The sequence below is a fragment of the Strigops habroptila genome, chromosome 3 (assembly GCF_004027225.2).
Source record: "Strigops habroptila isolate Jane chromosome 3, bStrHab1.2.pri, whole genome shotgun sequence".
Lineage (NCBI taxonomy): Eukaryota > Metazoa > Chordata > Aves > Psittaciformes > Psittacidae > Strigops > Strigops habroptila.
The window spans coordinates 14,999,369-15,011,931 of NC_044279.2; the positions used below are offsets into that span (position 1 = coordinate 14,999,369).

The 12,563-nt window shown below is 42.7% G+C and overlaps 1 protein-coding gene across 1 annotated transcript in view; it reads right to left on the bottom strand.

The window, feature by feature from the left end:
- The window catches only part of COG5 (component of oligomeric golgi complex 5), a 178,590-nt gene that overhangs the window by 2,751 nt on the left and 163,276 nt on the right, over positions 1–12,563 (bottom strand). Inside the window, exons 19-21 of the mRNA XM_030480895.1 lie at positions 7,929–8,005; positions 7,303–7,429; positions 6,670–6,749 (exon numbers count right to left, since the gene is read on the bottom strand). Of these exons, the coding sequence (XP_030336755.1) occupies positions 6,670–6,749; positions 7,303–7,429; positions 7,929–8,005 (284 nt within the window). The remainder of the gene's footprint in view (positions 1–6,669; positions 6,750–7,302; positions 7,430–7,928; positions 8,006–12,563) is intronic.

The window sequence follows — 12,563 nt, forward strand, 5'->3', positions numbered from 1 at the left end:
TGACACCTCCTGGTGAAGTTGTGGGTTGGCATCACTATCCAGATGGTAACGCTGCTATCCCTTTCTGCTTTGAAAAAACCCTTGAAAAAGATGACAGAGATAACCAGATCCCTTCAGATGAAAGGGAGAAGCTTTACCCTAAAAGCAGCACCCAAAACCACTCAATATCAGCCCTTGATAATCCTTAGCCAGACTGTTATTCCCATCAGATCAAACAAGAGGGAATGAGATTCAGGCTACACTAAGTGCCAAACACCAGTATTAGAGTTCTGCTGTCACACCTTACAGCAGCTTTTATCTTTTTTCTTTCTCTTCTGCCTCAATCTGATTTAAGTGGCAAAACCAACTCCACCGGTGGCAGCTGCTGTCCTCTTACAAATCAAAAAGCAGCTAAAAGGAACTCAGTGAATTTTCTGGTGGCCTCAGATCTGCTCTGAGGGTTAAGGTTCCTTCTCCTTCCCTGCACAGACCAACAGCCAACAGAAGCTGTTGCCAAGCAAGAAGAGATCCTTGCCAGCTCTCTTCTGCTGTGCTTGCTCTTTTACTGTGGCTTTGCTTGCATTGTTTCAAAGAGACAAACTTCAAGTTCCAAAGACAACCAATCGTTACTATTCCATCAATACTATAAGGTGAATTCCCAGGCATTTTGCTAAAACAGACATTGTACAGCTTTACACTAAACAACGAAAATAAAAGCTTTCTCAATACTCCGACTAAATTCATTCACTATTTTCCCATGTCCCGTGCTTGCTTCTCCAGTGAAAGTATTTAAAAGTGCTCTAAAGCTGAATTTTGAAATGCAATTTATAATCAATAACTTTACCTGAAATGCTAAAACAAAAGCTTGATTCTTTTAAGACAGGAAGAGTTTTGCCATGACAAAGGCGCAGGGAGCACCAGCTTCTCACCCAATGTAACATTTATGTCAGGCTCCCTTGACTTGTCAACTTTCAGCTTGTGAAGGTTATTTTGTAAATGCCACAGCTGCCACTGGTGGAGATTTCACTGTAACCCTGCGGGAACAACTGACGGGAACTGCAGTGAATGAACAAGTCATGGAGAAACATCTACCACTGAACAGAGAACACGGGCTACTGCAGAGCAGAACTGGCCTGGAGAGCTACCTGCTTCATGCACCCATCAAGGCAGAGGAGCAGTGGTGTAAGAAAGCAGCCAGAGGGACCTCGCACTGAGTGAGAAAAACAAGCTGCTGCAGCTGCTGAAGGCTGGGAGCCAAGAGGCAGCCGCAGTCGCCTGGAGCTCCACACCCCACCCAGTGACCATGCAATGGCTCATAGTCATGGTCAAGCTCTGATGAGCTCAGGAAACTCCCCTCTGCATTGCTGCCCATGGTAATGACATAATGGCAACAGGCCACGAAGCCGCATCCTACTAGGAACAGCATTCCTGGTCATGAAAGCTCCAGGTAGTAAAATGGCAGAAATCATGAATCCAGCGAGAAAGGATGCTCAGAGTCCAGAGACTAATGGTGAGGTTGCTTCCATGTGCAAGGGAGGAATGGGCTGGGAGAGGTAACTGAAAGCACATAAAGTAGATGTGATTTCAGAAGTACATTTGGGATGAGAGTTTTGTTTCTCTAAAGACAGTTACCAAGTCAAAGGGTGGGATTTTGGGACTGTCACAGAGAAATATGGATGGTGCAAGAAGCTGCTTATGGCAAAGCAAGATGGTTGCAGCACACGGCCAGATTTCAGCTCAGTCTGGATGAGCTGGGCACATGTAACGATACTGTTTACTGGAGCTGCTGAGATGCCTACATGAGTGTACCTCAACTGGGAAGACAAATGAGTTCAGTAGCTTTGTTAACACTTGAAATGCAGATTTTATGATAACATTTTTGTAAACTTCACCGGTCCCAGCTCAAACGAGCTTTTGTGAACTCCATTGGCAGCACAGAACCCAATTCAGATGCACCGGGTTAGCATTAAAAATATTGTTTCAAAAAAAGGCAGACTTGCTCCTGTAGAGGACACTGTAAAAACACTAGTGCATAAGTAGTCATGGAAAAATAAACAGCATCACGGGTGAAAGCAGTATCATCAAGACTTCAGCACAGAAGAGATCACAGCTGTTGTCATATATAGAAGATGTAATTTATAGTTATTTTATCAATGTTTAAGAAGATGGAAGAAGCCCTGTTTATGTAATACACAAAACATACTCTTGAAGGGATTAGACTAAATAATGTCTTAAATTCAGCATCTCCCAGTCTAATAAAGGACATAAAACCTGTTTGGCAATCTGTTTCTATTTTAAAAGACAAACTATGGTATACATTACAAATATTGTTTGTAAAAGAGAGCTATGGGAAAAGGGTTGGTGGGATGTTCTGCACATATTAATGCTTCATTAAAAATGCCATAAGAAGTAAGGAAAAAAAAATCTAAGTTTAAGATGCCCTCCCACATAAGGAAAAGGATTTTAAAGCACTTATTAAATTACTTCACTTGCTTGAGCAAAAACATGAGCTTTCTTGGAAATCAGGACAAGCTGATTATATAAGACCAGATAGTCCTTTTTTGAAATGTTATTTCAATCCATGAAGATTTATATCTACATTTAAAGGGGGGGAGGGGGGAAATAAAGTGTATGATTTGGGCTGTGGTTTTTCAATGGATATGAATGTGCATCATTTAGGATTACTCTAATTAATTAGTTAATTTTATATGGAATTGTGAATACCAGCACTACCCTCCTGGGCTCTGACTTGGCCAAATGGCACCTGATTTAAACGGCAAGCTTCAGCAGAGGCAGGGATCATCCCTCTGCTCCATGGTGCACTCAGGTCCTGATCAATTAGCAGGGAAGCCAGAGGACGGCAGGGCCAGGCTTCTCTTTAGCACCTTGTTAAAAGTCTGTTTGCTCTGCACACTTCAGGGCAAAGAGCAAAATGGAAAATAAGCCGTGTAAGAGCACATCTGTCCCTTGCAACCTGCTACTCTACGATCCTGTGATTTGCTCTGACACCAGATCTATTAATCGTGTGCTATAAAAGTTACTGTAAAACTGCACAGTGAAATCTCCAACAGCATCACCTGTAGGACCAGCAAGAGCCAGCTCCAGTTTATGCAGAATAAAGATATCAAAGGAACCGTGCATTGACAGACACATGGGTGACACGAGGGTTCCTATGAATGGCCTGGTGCTGGCTGGGAGCGCTCACAGGCACCAGAGCCATGCTCCATGGCAGCCCCCGGCCACGCTGTGGCTGCTGCTCGCTTGGCTTAGCAGAGCGGAGCAGTGACCCAGCACGGCTCTGCTGCTGCTTGGGGCAAGGCTGCCGCGAGGCTGAACCCAGCGCACAGATGGGGCTTTCATGGCGGTCCCCACGCTGGCATTTGTCCCTGCCCCTGGCAGGTCAGTGGTCAGAGCCACTCCCTGGCTCAGGACATCAGCTCATTATGAAAATGAACCTTCACTGGGCCTGGCTTTCAACTCTGCTCCAGCAACAGTGAGCTTGACTAAAAGGAGTTTACCCACACTCCAATGGTAAAGACAAGAATTCGGCCCTTGAGCAGATGAACCGTCATTCGATCCTTTCATTGCTGGATCAAATCCTGCCACATCTATCAGGGTTTCTCTTATGGAAAGAAGGTTGAGTTTTCAAACTTAATTTAAAAAGAAAACAACGTGTCCTGTCCGCTTAAAGAAACGCTCCTTTCAACACAATCCTGCAGGGCCATCTCACCCAACTTCAAATGCCTGCAGGGCAGCTGTCTGCCTGAGAGAGCTCCCGTGTCCCGGCCCACACTCCCTTCACTGAGCAGAGAAAATGGAGCTTTCAGGACACAACGCAACTGACCTATTTTAGGTACCTACTTCAGGATGAGATGAATCAGCCCCAGCAGCGCCTGTTTCTCTCTGTTGACTATAAAGGGAGTCTAGCTAATATACCCCTGGCCAGGTAAATCCCATCCTTTAAGCTGAATACAAGCAGAAAGAAATGCACAAAAATGCTCAGAATGCTACTAATTCATAACATTAACACCACGTTGCATATGAAGCATTTGAGACTACAGAGCGGAAGAAGCTTTAATATGAAGCTGTAAGGATTCTGATAACACAAGGAAATTAACATCTAAGCAGCAGGTCCCTAGAGTAATTGCACATTTGTTAAAAAGGGAAGTTGCAGAAAATAACCATTTGCAAGGTTGCAGCCAATGTAAAGATAATTTCTTGATGTAGGCCAGTGCAGGGATCTGAAGGGTCACAACATCCAAGGCTCAATTAGCACAGCTGAACAACTGCAGGCGGAAAAAGCTTGAAGAGAGTGATTGATAAAAGACTCTACATAAATGAGCAAGATGCCTGTAGTTCAACTGAGGTTCATGAGACACACGAAAAGCAGGCTCAGAAATCATCCAATAGAGTATTAAAGAAATAATGAATGAAACATGGTCATGCTTGTGACTGATGTTTGCTTGCCTGCCTTCTGTACACACAACTGGAGCCTATTTAGAAAGGACCAATAGGCATGAGAGGAGATGGTAAAAAGGTGAATGCACAGAGCCTGCAGAGATTACCAGTGTCTGCCAAGGAGAACCACCCCCTTCACTCACTGCATTCAGAGCTGCTCAGCTAGCCCCTGCTCTTTGCTCCAGACATGCAGCTTTACACAAGCTGCCAACCGAACCACCTGAGGAAAGAGCCTGCTTAACAAATCCGCAGTGGTTAACCCAGCTCAGCAAAGCTGCATGAGTGGTGCCTGCGAGCAGTGGGCCTGGGGATGGATGGATGGATGGATGGATGGATGGATGGAGAACTAATCAAGCATGGGCGGTGACACACAGCCTTACTCTGGTGTAGCAAGAGCAGGGTAGAGCCAGTGGAGTGCCTTTGGGAAGAGCAGATCTTCAAAGCTGCCCTCTCCATGCCCTGGGAGGATAGATGTCCGAGCACTCCACAGTGCAAAGCAACAGTCTCACTGTAAAGTGCTCAGGTGATAACCTCGCCCAGTGATCACTCTGCAGCAGCACATTCTTGAGATTACAAAGTTGAAATATTTTAATAGTGGTATCTCATGCAAAATGAATAAAGGATTCAATTAAAGGATTGAAACAAAACCCTTAAATATTCCAGTTTATGGTACCTGGTCTAATGGATGACACCCTCTCTGCCCAAGGCTTGTCCCGTAATACCTCCATGGTCAGAGCAATTTATCAGCGTCTGAACATTACCACCAGCAAACCCATTAGCTGAATCAGTCTGAATGAAATTTAATTGCAAACAAAGACAAAAATGTTGTAGTTTAAGGATGGCATTTTCAAATTTGTGTAGAAGGATTGAAGAGAACAAAATCCCGTCAGTTCTCAAATGATTTGCATTCTTGGCTCTCTCTAACATATCTGAAGCTCAACATTGTCAGTTTTGCCAGTACTATCAGGGCAGAAATCACAACCAAAATATTCATAATTAAGTTACAATATACAGCTGTGTCAGCCCTGTACCTATTATCCATTCCCTTGTAATCCAAGGTGTCATGGCTCAAGATTCAAGAAAACTTAGTTTTGCAGCCAAACGAGACTAACAGCATGTGTGATTTTCAAAAAACACTCTTTTAATACACATGAAGAGACAGTTTGCATTTTAATAGTTTGGAAATAAATCTTACTAACATCTACTGGTGATCAACTAGTTGTTTCCTTGACTGACCCAAGGCCTACACTGGACTGTATGGTGCTATCAGCTTCAAGAACTCTAAATATTTATAGCAGACTCCTCTTGGCTGCTTTAGAAGTGTGGACAGATAATGGCTGATTTTCTCAAGCACAACCACTGCTGGCTGGAACTGAAAAGTCAGCTTCTGTGATTTCAGCAAAAGCTGACAACACCCACAAGCAGAAGCTCAAGGACAGAGCTGGCTCCCAGGCCAGATCGAGCCTGGTGCAGCTGTGTGACAACCTGAGTGGGTGGCACTGATGTCAGAGAGGACACTGGGAAGATGGCTGAAGAGTTAAGGCGTTAGGAACCAAATGATCACCTTGAATCCTGAGGATCCTCAGACTGGCTCTGTCATGCTCATACCACACATCTGTTCTCTCTAACATTAGAAATCTGCTTGTTTGGAAAAAAAAGACTCTTCATAACTTTTGCTAACATTTTAAGATGCAAAACAGTATTTAGCTATAAAGTCATCTACCTTAGGAAGATTTCTAAAATCTGATGTAATTATCACTTCCTAAAGATCCTGGGCTGATTTTCTGAACAATGACATTACAGGGGTGTAACAAGGGTCTTCCATTTTTAAATTCCTACCCACATTTTCACTGCTTAAGCTTCCAAAGCTTAAGCTTTCCTGATACAGAAGATGGGATGGCTGCAGCCTTGACTTTCCAACAGTTGAGAGGCAATTTTACTGAAACACAGTATTAATTTAAGCCACCATCATGCATGGTCTCCTTCTTTTGCAAGAGGATTATGTGTTCCTTCCAAAGGCACTGGAGGTCTTGGGTACAGTTGGTGGAGGGGAGTGTTCAGTTTATATATTCTGCCATTTTGCAACTCATCCCATGAGTGGAGAAAGGGTAATGGCATTTATGACACATCTTCTATAACACGTTTTTTTACTTTTCAAGACCAGTGGTGGTATGCAGATAAGTTACTGCTCCATTATGATAAATGTAGAGAAGAAAGAAGAATGATTTTTACCGTATGAGAGCAAGCCTGTCTTTTTCAGATGGATGATCATCGAGCCACTGGGAGTAGCGGGCAACGGACCACTCAGCCCTCTAATAAAGAGAAACAAACACCAATTACACATGAAGGTGGAAAAGGAAACACACATAGCAATTTCAGATCCAAGATGATGTAAGTGAAGCCTTACTTAAGTGAAGGCTCACTTAATACTGCAGTGATGCAGAATGAGTTAAGGAATCAGAGGCAATTAACAGAAATAGCCCAATATGTTATCCAGGAGCTCAGAGGTGACCTCCCACATCAGCTGTTTGCCCGATTCTGACAGAGGTTTGTATCTAGTTTTCCTGCATCTTACATGAGCAGGATCCACGTAATGTACAGTCGGGGTAAGACCTGCAATTTCTTACATGAGCTGACAGAATATCAAAGAACTGAGAGTCTATTTAAAATCAGGTTATCATCTTCCTACTGTTAATTAAAATACGAAGCCAATGACCACAACACCTTTGCCACGATAAAAGCAAAAGCCAACAAATCACATAAAGAATGAGCTTGAACACTTTTTAACTAAAATATCTAGGATGAATTACAATGTTCATTCCTCCTTAGGACATCTTGAAAGAAAAGAGAGGTTGATCTTATTACCTGGAAGGGTGATTTTAACTCCGGTGGTGCTCTTGTAAATAAAAACTGAAGAATGATGCTGAATGGAATAACCTCTCCCAAAGCTGGGCTACTGGCAATATGCTCACTGGTCTGGAACAGCAACGGTCTGGAAAAATGTAAAAATATACTTGTGAAAGGAAGAAAAAGCTTACCTTATGCATTAGAAAAATGCCTATATGGTGGCAATATTGTGTTAGAATAGAATCATCTAATGTTTTTCTACTAGTCTGCATCCTAGGTTTTCAACACAGGTTCAATTTGTAAAAATTTACAAAAGTTGTCTACTGTAATTAAACAACCCAGGACCGTAAATTTTATATTTCAGTGCAAACACTTCAGGTAGCTATAGAACTCACTGTCATGCAGGAGTTGTACTGAAAGCAACACGAAAAAAGTACAATTTGACCAACATTTGCATGACAAAGATTGTTAAATCATAGTTATACTCTGCATAGAATTACAAAGAACTTTAATCTATTTCTAATTTGCAGGTGGGTGTTGCCAAAAAAGTTCTGTTCAATCAGAATTAGCATGAGATAATAAATCGGTTTTGAAATACACTTTGATCATACTGCCAATTGCTGGTTCCTGCGACTGCAGCTCACCTGAATGACCTCAGCTGTCTGTAAGATTTTCCTAGGTCAGAGACTCGCCGACACAGTGGTGCCACCGCTAACTCCATCTGTAAAAACAAACATTTCCATTTGAATTAGAGTGTCCCAAAATATAAAACTGGGTGCTGAAGCAGCCTGCCTCTAAGCAATAATCCAAACTTGCAGACCAAATTACTGACTCCTTGCTCGTGGCTGAATTCGATACAAGAACCTATCCCTTCCTTTCACACTGCACTGCCCAAGCCAAGATTTTTGCCTTGTTCTTGGCAACACAGTAAGCATCCCATGACAAATGGCAGTGATAGTCTGTGGTTAAGAACAGGAGGAGTCTCATGAGCTTTCTGTGACTGAAGCTCTTTTTCTCACGACAGGTTTACTTTGTTGGTGATGAGTTTCCTGATGAAGCACTTATGCCAATACCCCAAAAAATGTGACTGCAGCATGGGAAGAAAACAAATCTAGGCAGGTCTCCACAAACCACTCCTGAAGCAGTAAAAATGCATACCCATCTCAGCAGGGAACCTTGCTTGTGGCGAAGCACAAGGTTGAAGTGATTCCTTCTTGAATACTCAGTCCCAAATTCTGGGGCACAAAACCTATGTAGATTAGACAGAAGGCAGCTGGGACCTATTGCCAGAGGGTTGTATGGAATCACAGGCAAAAGAGCATCAGTAAGAGCTTTATTTTCATACTTATTATCACACTGTTCTGTCTCTGAGTTACAGCAGCCATCTTTAAAAACAACTGATTTTTAAACACTTTCTGGTTTTTAAGCACTGGAGTTCACCTGCCTTTTCAAACAGGCTCTGCTTGGGTTTTTACATCATTCATGTGAGACTAAATTCTGCCACAGGCTCTTCATTAACAGGGAGGACACAGAAGTGAGAAAGAACAATTACACTTTCAGATTCCAGACTGAACATGAACATTACACAGCAACATTTCAGTTAATATGCGCACCAATACAAACACCACCACTCAAAAAAACCCCCCATAGGTAAAGTAATTTTAGCCCGATATGGATTCTTTGTTTTTTGCATTCTGGAAGTGTCAGCCAAGAGAGGGATGGCAAGCTTTATTCTCCACATACGTTTTTGAAATCCCCAACTTAAATGACTATTCAGACTTTGATTTCTACATAATGCACAATTAAGCTAAGTTTCAAAGGATGAGAGCTAAAATAAGTAACAATATCAAAACCACCATTCAATGAGCTTCCCATTTAAGTAACATTGCTGAGCTAGTTTCACAGCATTTGTGATAACACACTATTTACAGTGAAGTCTTTAATACTATTCTTCTTTCCAGCTGTAGAATTTCCTCAGACAGAGCTGGCTGTTGGCTGCCAGCTCCACCAAGAGCACGTAACTATGCTGGGGTTCCAGCATAAACAAGAAAGATGGTGTGGCAAACTGTGATGCCATAGTTCATCTAAACCCAGAAGAAACTGAATTGGCAATTAATGCAAATCAAGGCCATATACTTCATGCCCCCATCCTAAAAAGCAGGTGGCAGGATGGGAGTCATCTCACCTACTTCTCAACATCTACAGGTTCTCTTCATGCTCAGTGGAGAAAAACAGCCACTGCTGGGTGTGATGCACCTTTCCCCCAAGCAGACACCTAAAATAGGTCAAGTGGGTCGTGTTGAAGGAGTATCCACGTACATGACAGTCAGACAAAGCTGGGAAAGCCAGAAGGCCTAATCCAGGCACCTACGCTTCCTTTACAGACAAGGAAAGGAGGGCACCTCTGAAAGCCCTGCAGAGCTAGCCTACAGGCAGTGAAAATCCACTCCCTAAGCCTAGGAACTTTGGAGTACATGCCCCACATCAAACACTTCCAGGCTGCTTGAAATGTGCATTTTATATTAAGAAAAAACTCGCAGAAGCAGAAAGTGAATAAAAATCCAGGAATGGAAATAAGGATCTTTGGCTTTCAGATGAATGCTGCAGCTCTGGGTATTAGCCTGACTCCCTCCTGCCTGCTGCCCTTCCGGCCTCCAAATCTTCTACTCTGGTCTATGAACCAGCCCCTTCTCTACAGGTGGGTGGGATCCCTGCCTTGTCCCCCCGTAACCCTCACAATTTGAGGGCTATGTCACCTCTCCCACACTCAGGCACAAGCGATACCTGTTTCTTGGGCTGAAGACCATGCACAACCCAGCTCTGTGGTTCCTGAGCAAGCATGCCATCCACCAGACAGTGCGATAGGTGTGCAAATGGGAAGGTCTCCATGCTTGAGGAGGAGCCATCAGCTGCTGTGCCTTGTGCTGAAACCACCAGCACAAGGAGCGAGGTTGAGCACACATTCCCAGGACAGGCAGGTTTGTTCCTCGGGATTTCTGCAGGGAGGTGCTCCAACTCCAAACTGCAATGAAGCTTAGAGCAAGCAGAGGGGTTGGAACTAGATGGAACTAAAGGATCTTAAGGTCCTTTCCAACCCTAACTATTCTATGATTCTATGATTCTAAGTGCAGCATATTGTTTCCCCGGATCCTTGGGGACACTTCTGAGCACGTATGGGAGTCAAGAGGCCAGTCTGCTGCAGAGGAGCAAAGAGTCAAAAAGAAGAGCTAATTAAGTAGGCTTTGCTGTGTCATGATACAGGAACCCTACAGACCCTGAAAAACAAATGGGATCAAGGCTGATTTCTCCAGAGCTGCTTTTCAGGCATCAGTACTGGCTAGGGGCAGCTGGAAGGAACTGATATCCTGCAGGAGCTGGTGGGAGCTGTGGGCTTGTAGCTGTGAAGAACCAGGAAGAAGTTAATTCAAAAGGTGCTTTAGAGAATTTGGTAACAGGCAACAAACTACCAATCTGACTTGTGGAAACAGAGATGCATGGATCAAACTGTACTCACAAGGGGAAAGAAATCTCAGCATAGCAAAATATGATTTTGCTTAATAAGTCTAAAACTATTGTTTCACTCCTGAAACATAATAGGATGTAATGAGATGTAAGTGAAACTTTCTACAGCTTAACCAATTCCTTATTAAAACAAATTTAAATGATTTCTCTTGAACATACTTGGCAGTTCCCATAAATCAACAGTTTTTAGTCTTAAGTACTAAAGAATAAAATTCACTTTGGAAAATTCTATTACTTCATCTTCAACCTTTATTCACTGTAGGAAATTATTAGTATTGCTAGAACTAGATAGATATAATGGCAGCAGATGGTTGATTCGTGAAGCACTAGTTGCCAAAGAAAAAATTGTTTTTAAGCTCTGTGGCATACTATACCATCTCAAATTGACTCATGAAGAGTGGGAATGAGTGAAAACTAATGTGGTAAAAATGTACATAAACCACAGAAACTTTGTTTTTCATTTACAATGCTAGTCTGCTGTGTGTTACAACCCAGTCTCTCCAACAAAAATTATACATCGCATAATAACCAAGACTGTTTTCTTCACTTGAATTTTAGCTGTTTGTCTCAGCCCAATCACATAGTGAGATGCTCCAGCATCTTTGTGTTGTTACACTCATTTCTGCAGGCTCGCCAAGCACGGCTTTGTGTCTGCGCAGAGCAGCGTGCCGGCTGGCGCCGCTGGCCTGGGAGCAAGTGCCGGGGAGGAATCATTCAGCTGGAACAGCTGCTGTTTTTAAGATGCTGGAGTTGGGCAGATGATTGAGAGTACATCGCTTCTTGGGTTTTCTACCTGTCATCACCTGAAGCTGCATCAACTGTTGATTCATGCAGCATGTTTATACTGTAGCAGCTTCTGCTATGATGTACGGGTACAGTTTCCAAAGCATTTTGGTGAGCTTTTACAGGTTGGGTCATGTTTTTGGTTGTCTGCAAGCCAGAGCTTGTATCATGTGTGCAAGTCCTTTCATACAGCCATGTCCTATGGACTTTACCTATGAAAGGGCAAGTAGTACTTTTTGGTTTTTTCCAAATTTTGCTCCCAAAACTGCAAATTTGAAAATTCAGATATCCAGATAAATCAGGTGTCCAAGCAGTAATTTCCAACCACAGAAGCTTGATGGACTACTGTGAGATAATCATGAACACAGGATCCAAGAGAAGCAGTAGGAACTGCATGTGCCTGCCTAAAAGGAAGGGGCAGCTAGAACAGAAGAACGCCTAATGACTCTGCCTTGTTCCTTCTAACTTTGTTCAAACCCCATTGCTTTTCCATGATTTATTCATGTTATTTTGCTATGCTTTACAGAACACAGTGACTGACTCCTGCCCAACATATGCTCCTTCTCAATGATTCTTACTCTCTGAACCCCGAAAGGGTAGATTATCTTTTCTTCTTGTATGACCCTGCCATAGCCCATGGCTAGGTGGTCAATTATCTGCTGAACTATTCACTCGATAGCCATATTGTAAAAAATACATCACATGGCTGGCTTCTCTAATTGGATTATGTTCAGCAACCCAAGGGTGAAGTTAATACGTAGTCTAGATACACATAATGCATATATATTGAAGAGTGCTTTGAAAAACCCTACAGTGAAGTTATTGTTTAGTGCCTATTGTGGTATTTTCAAGATCTCTCATTACCAAACAGCTGTTTTTTCAGCTGGAAAATCTTAACATTAATTTTTTAGCAATTACATTTCCTCCTGGCTAAGATGAATTCCAAGTTTTTAAATGTTAACTCAAAATGTTTT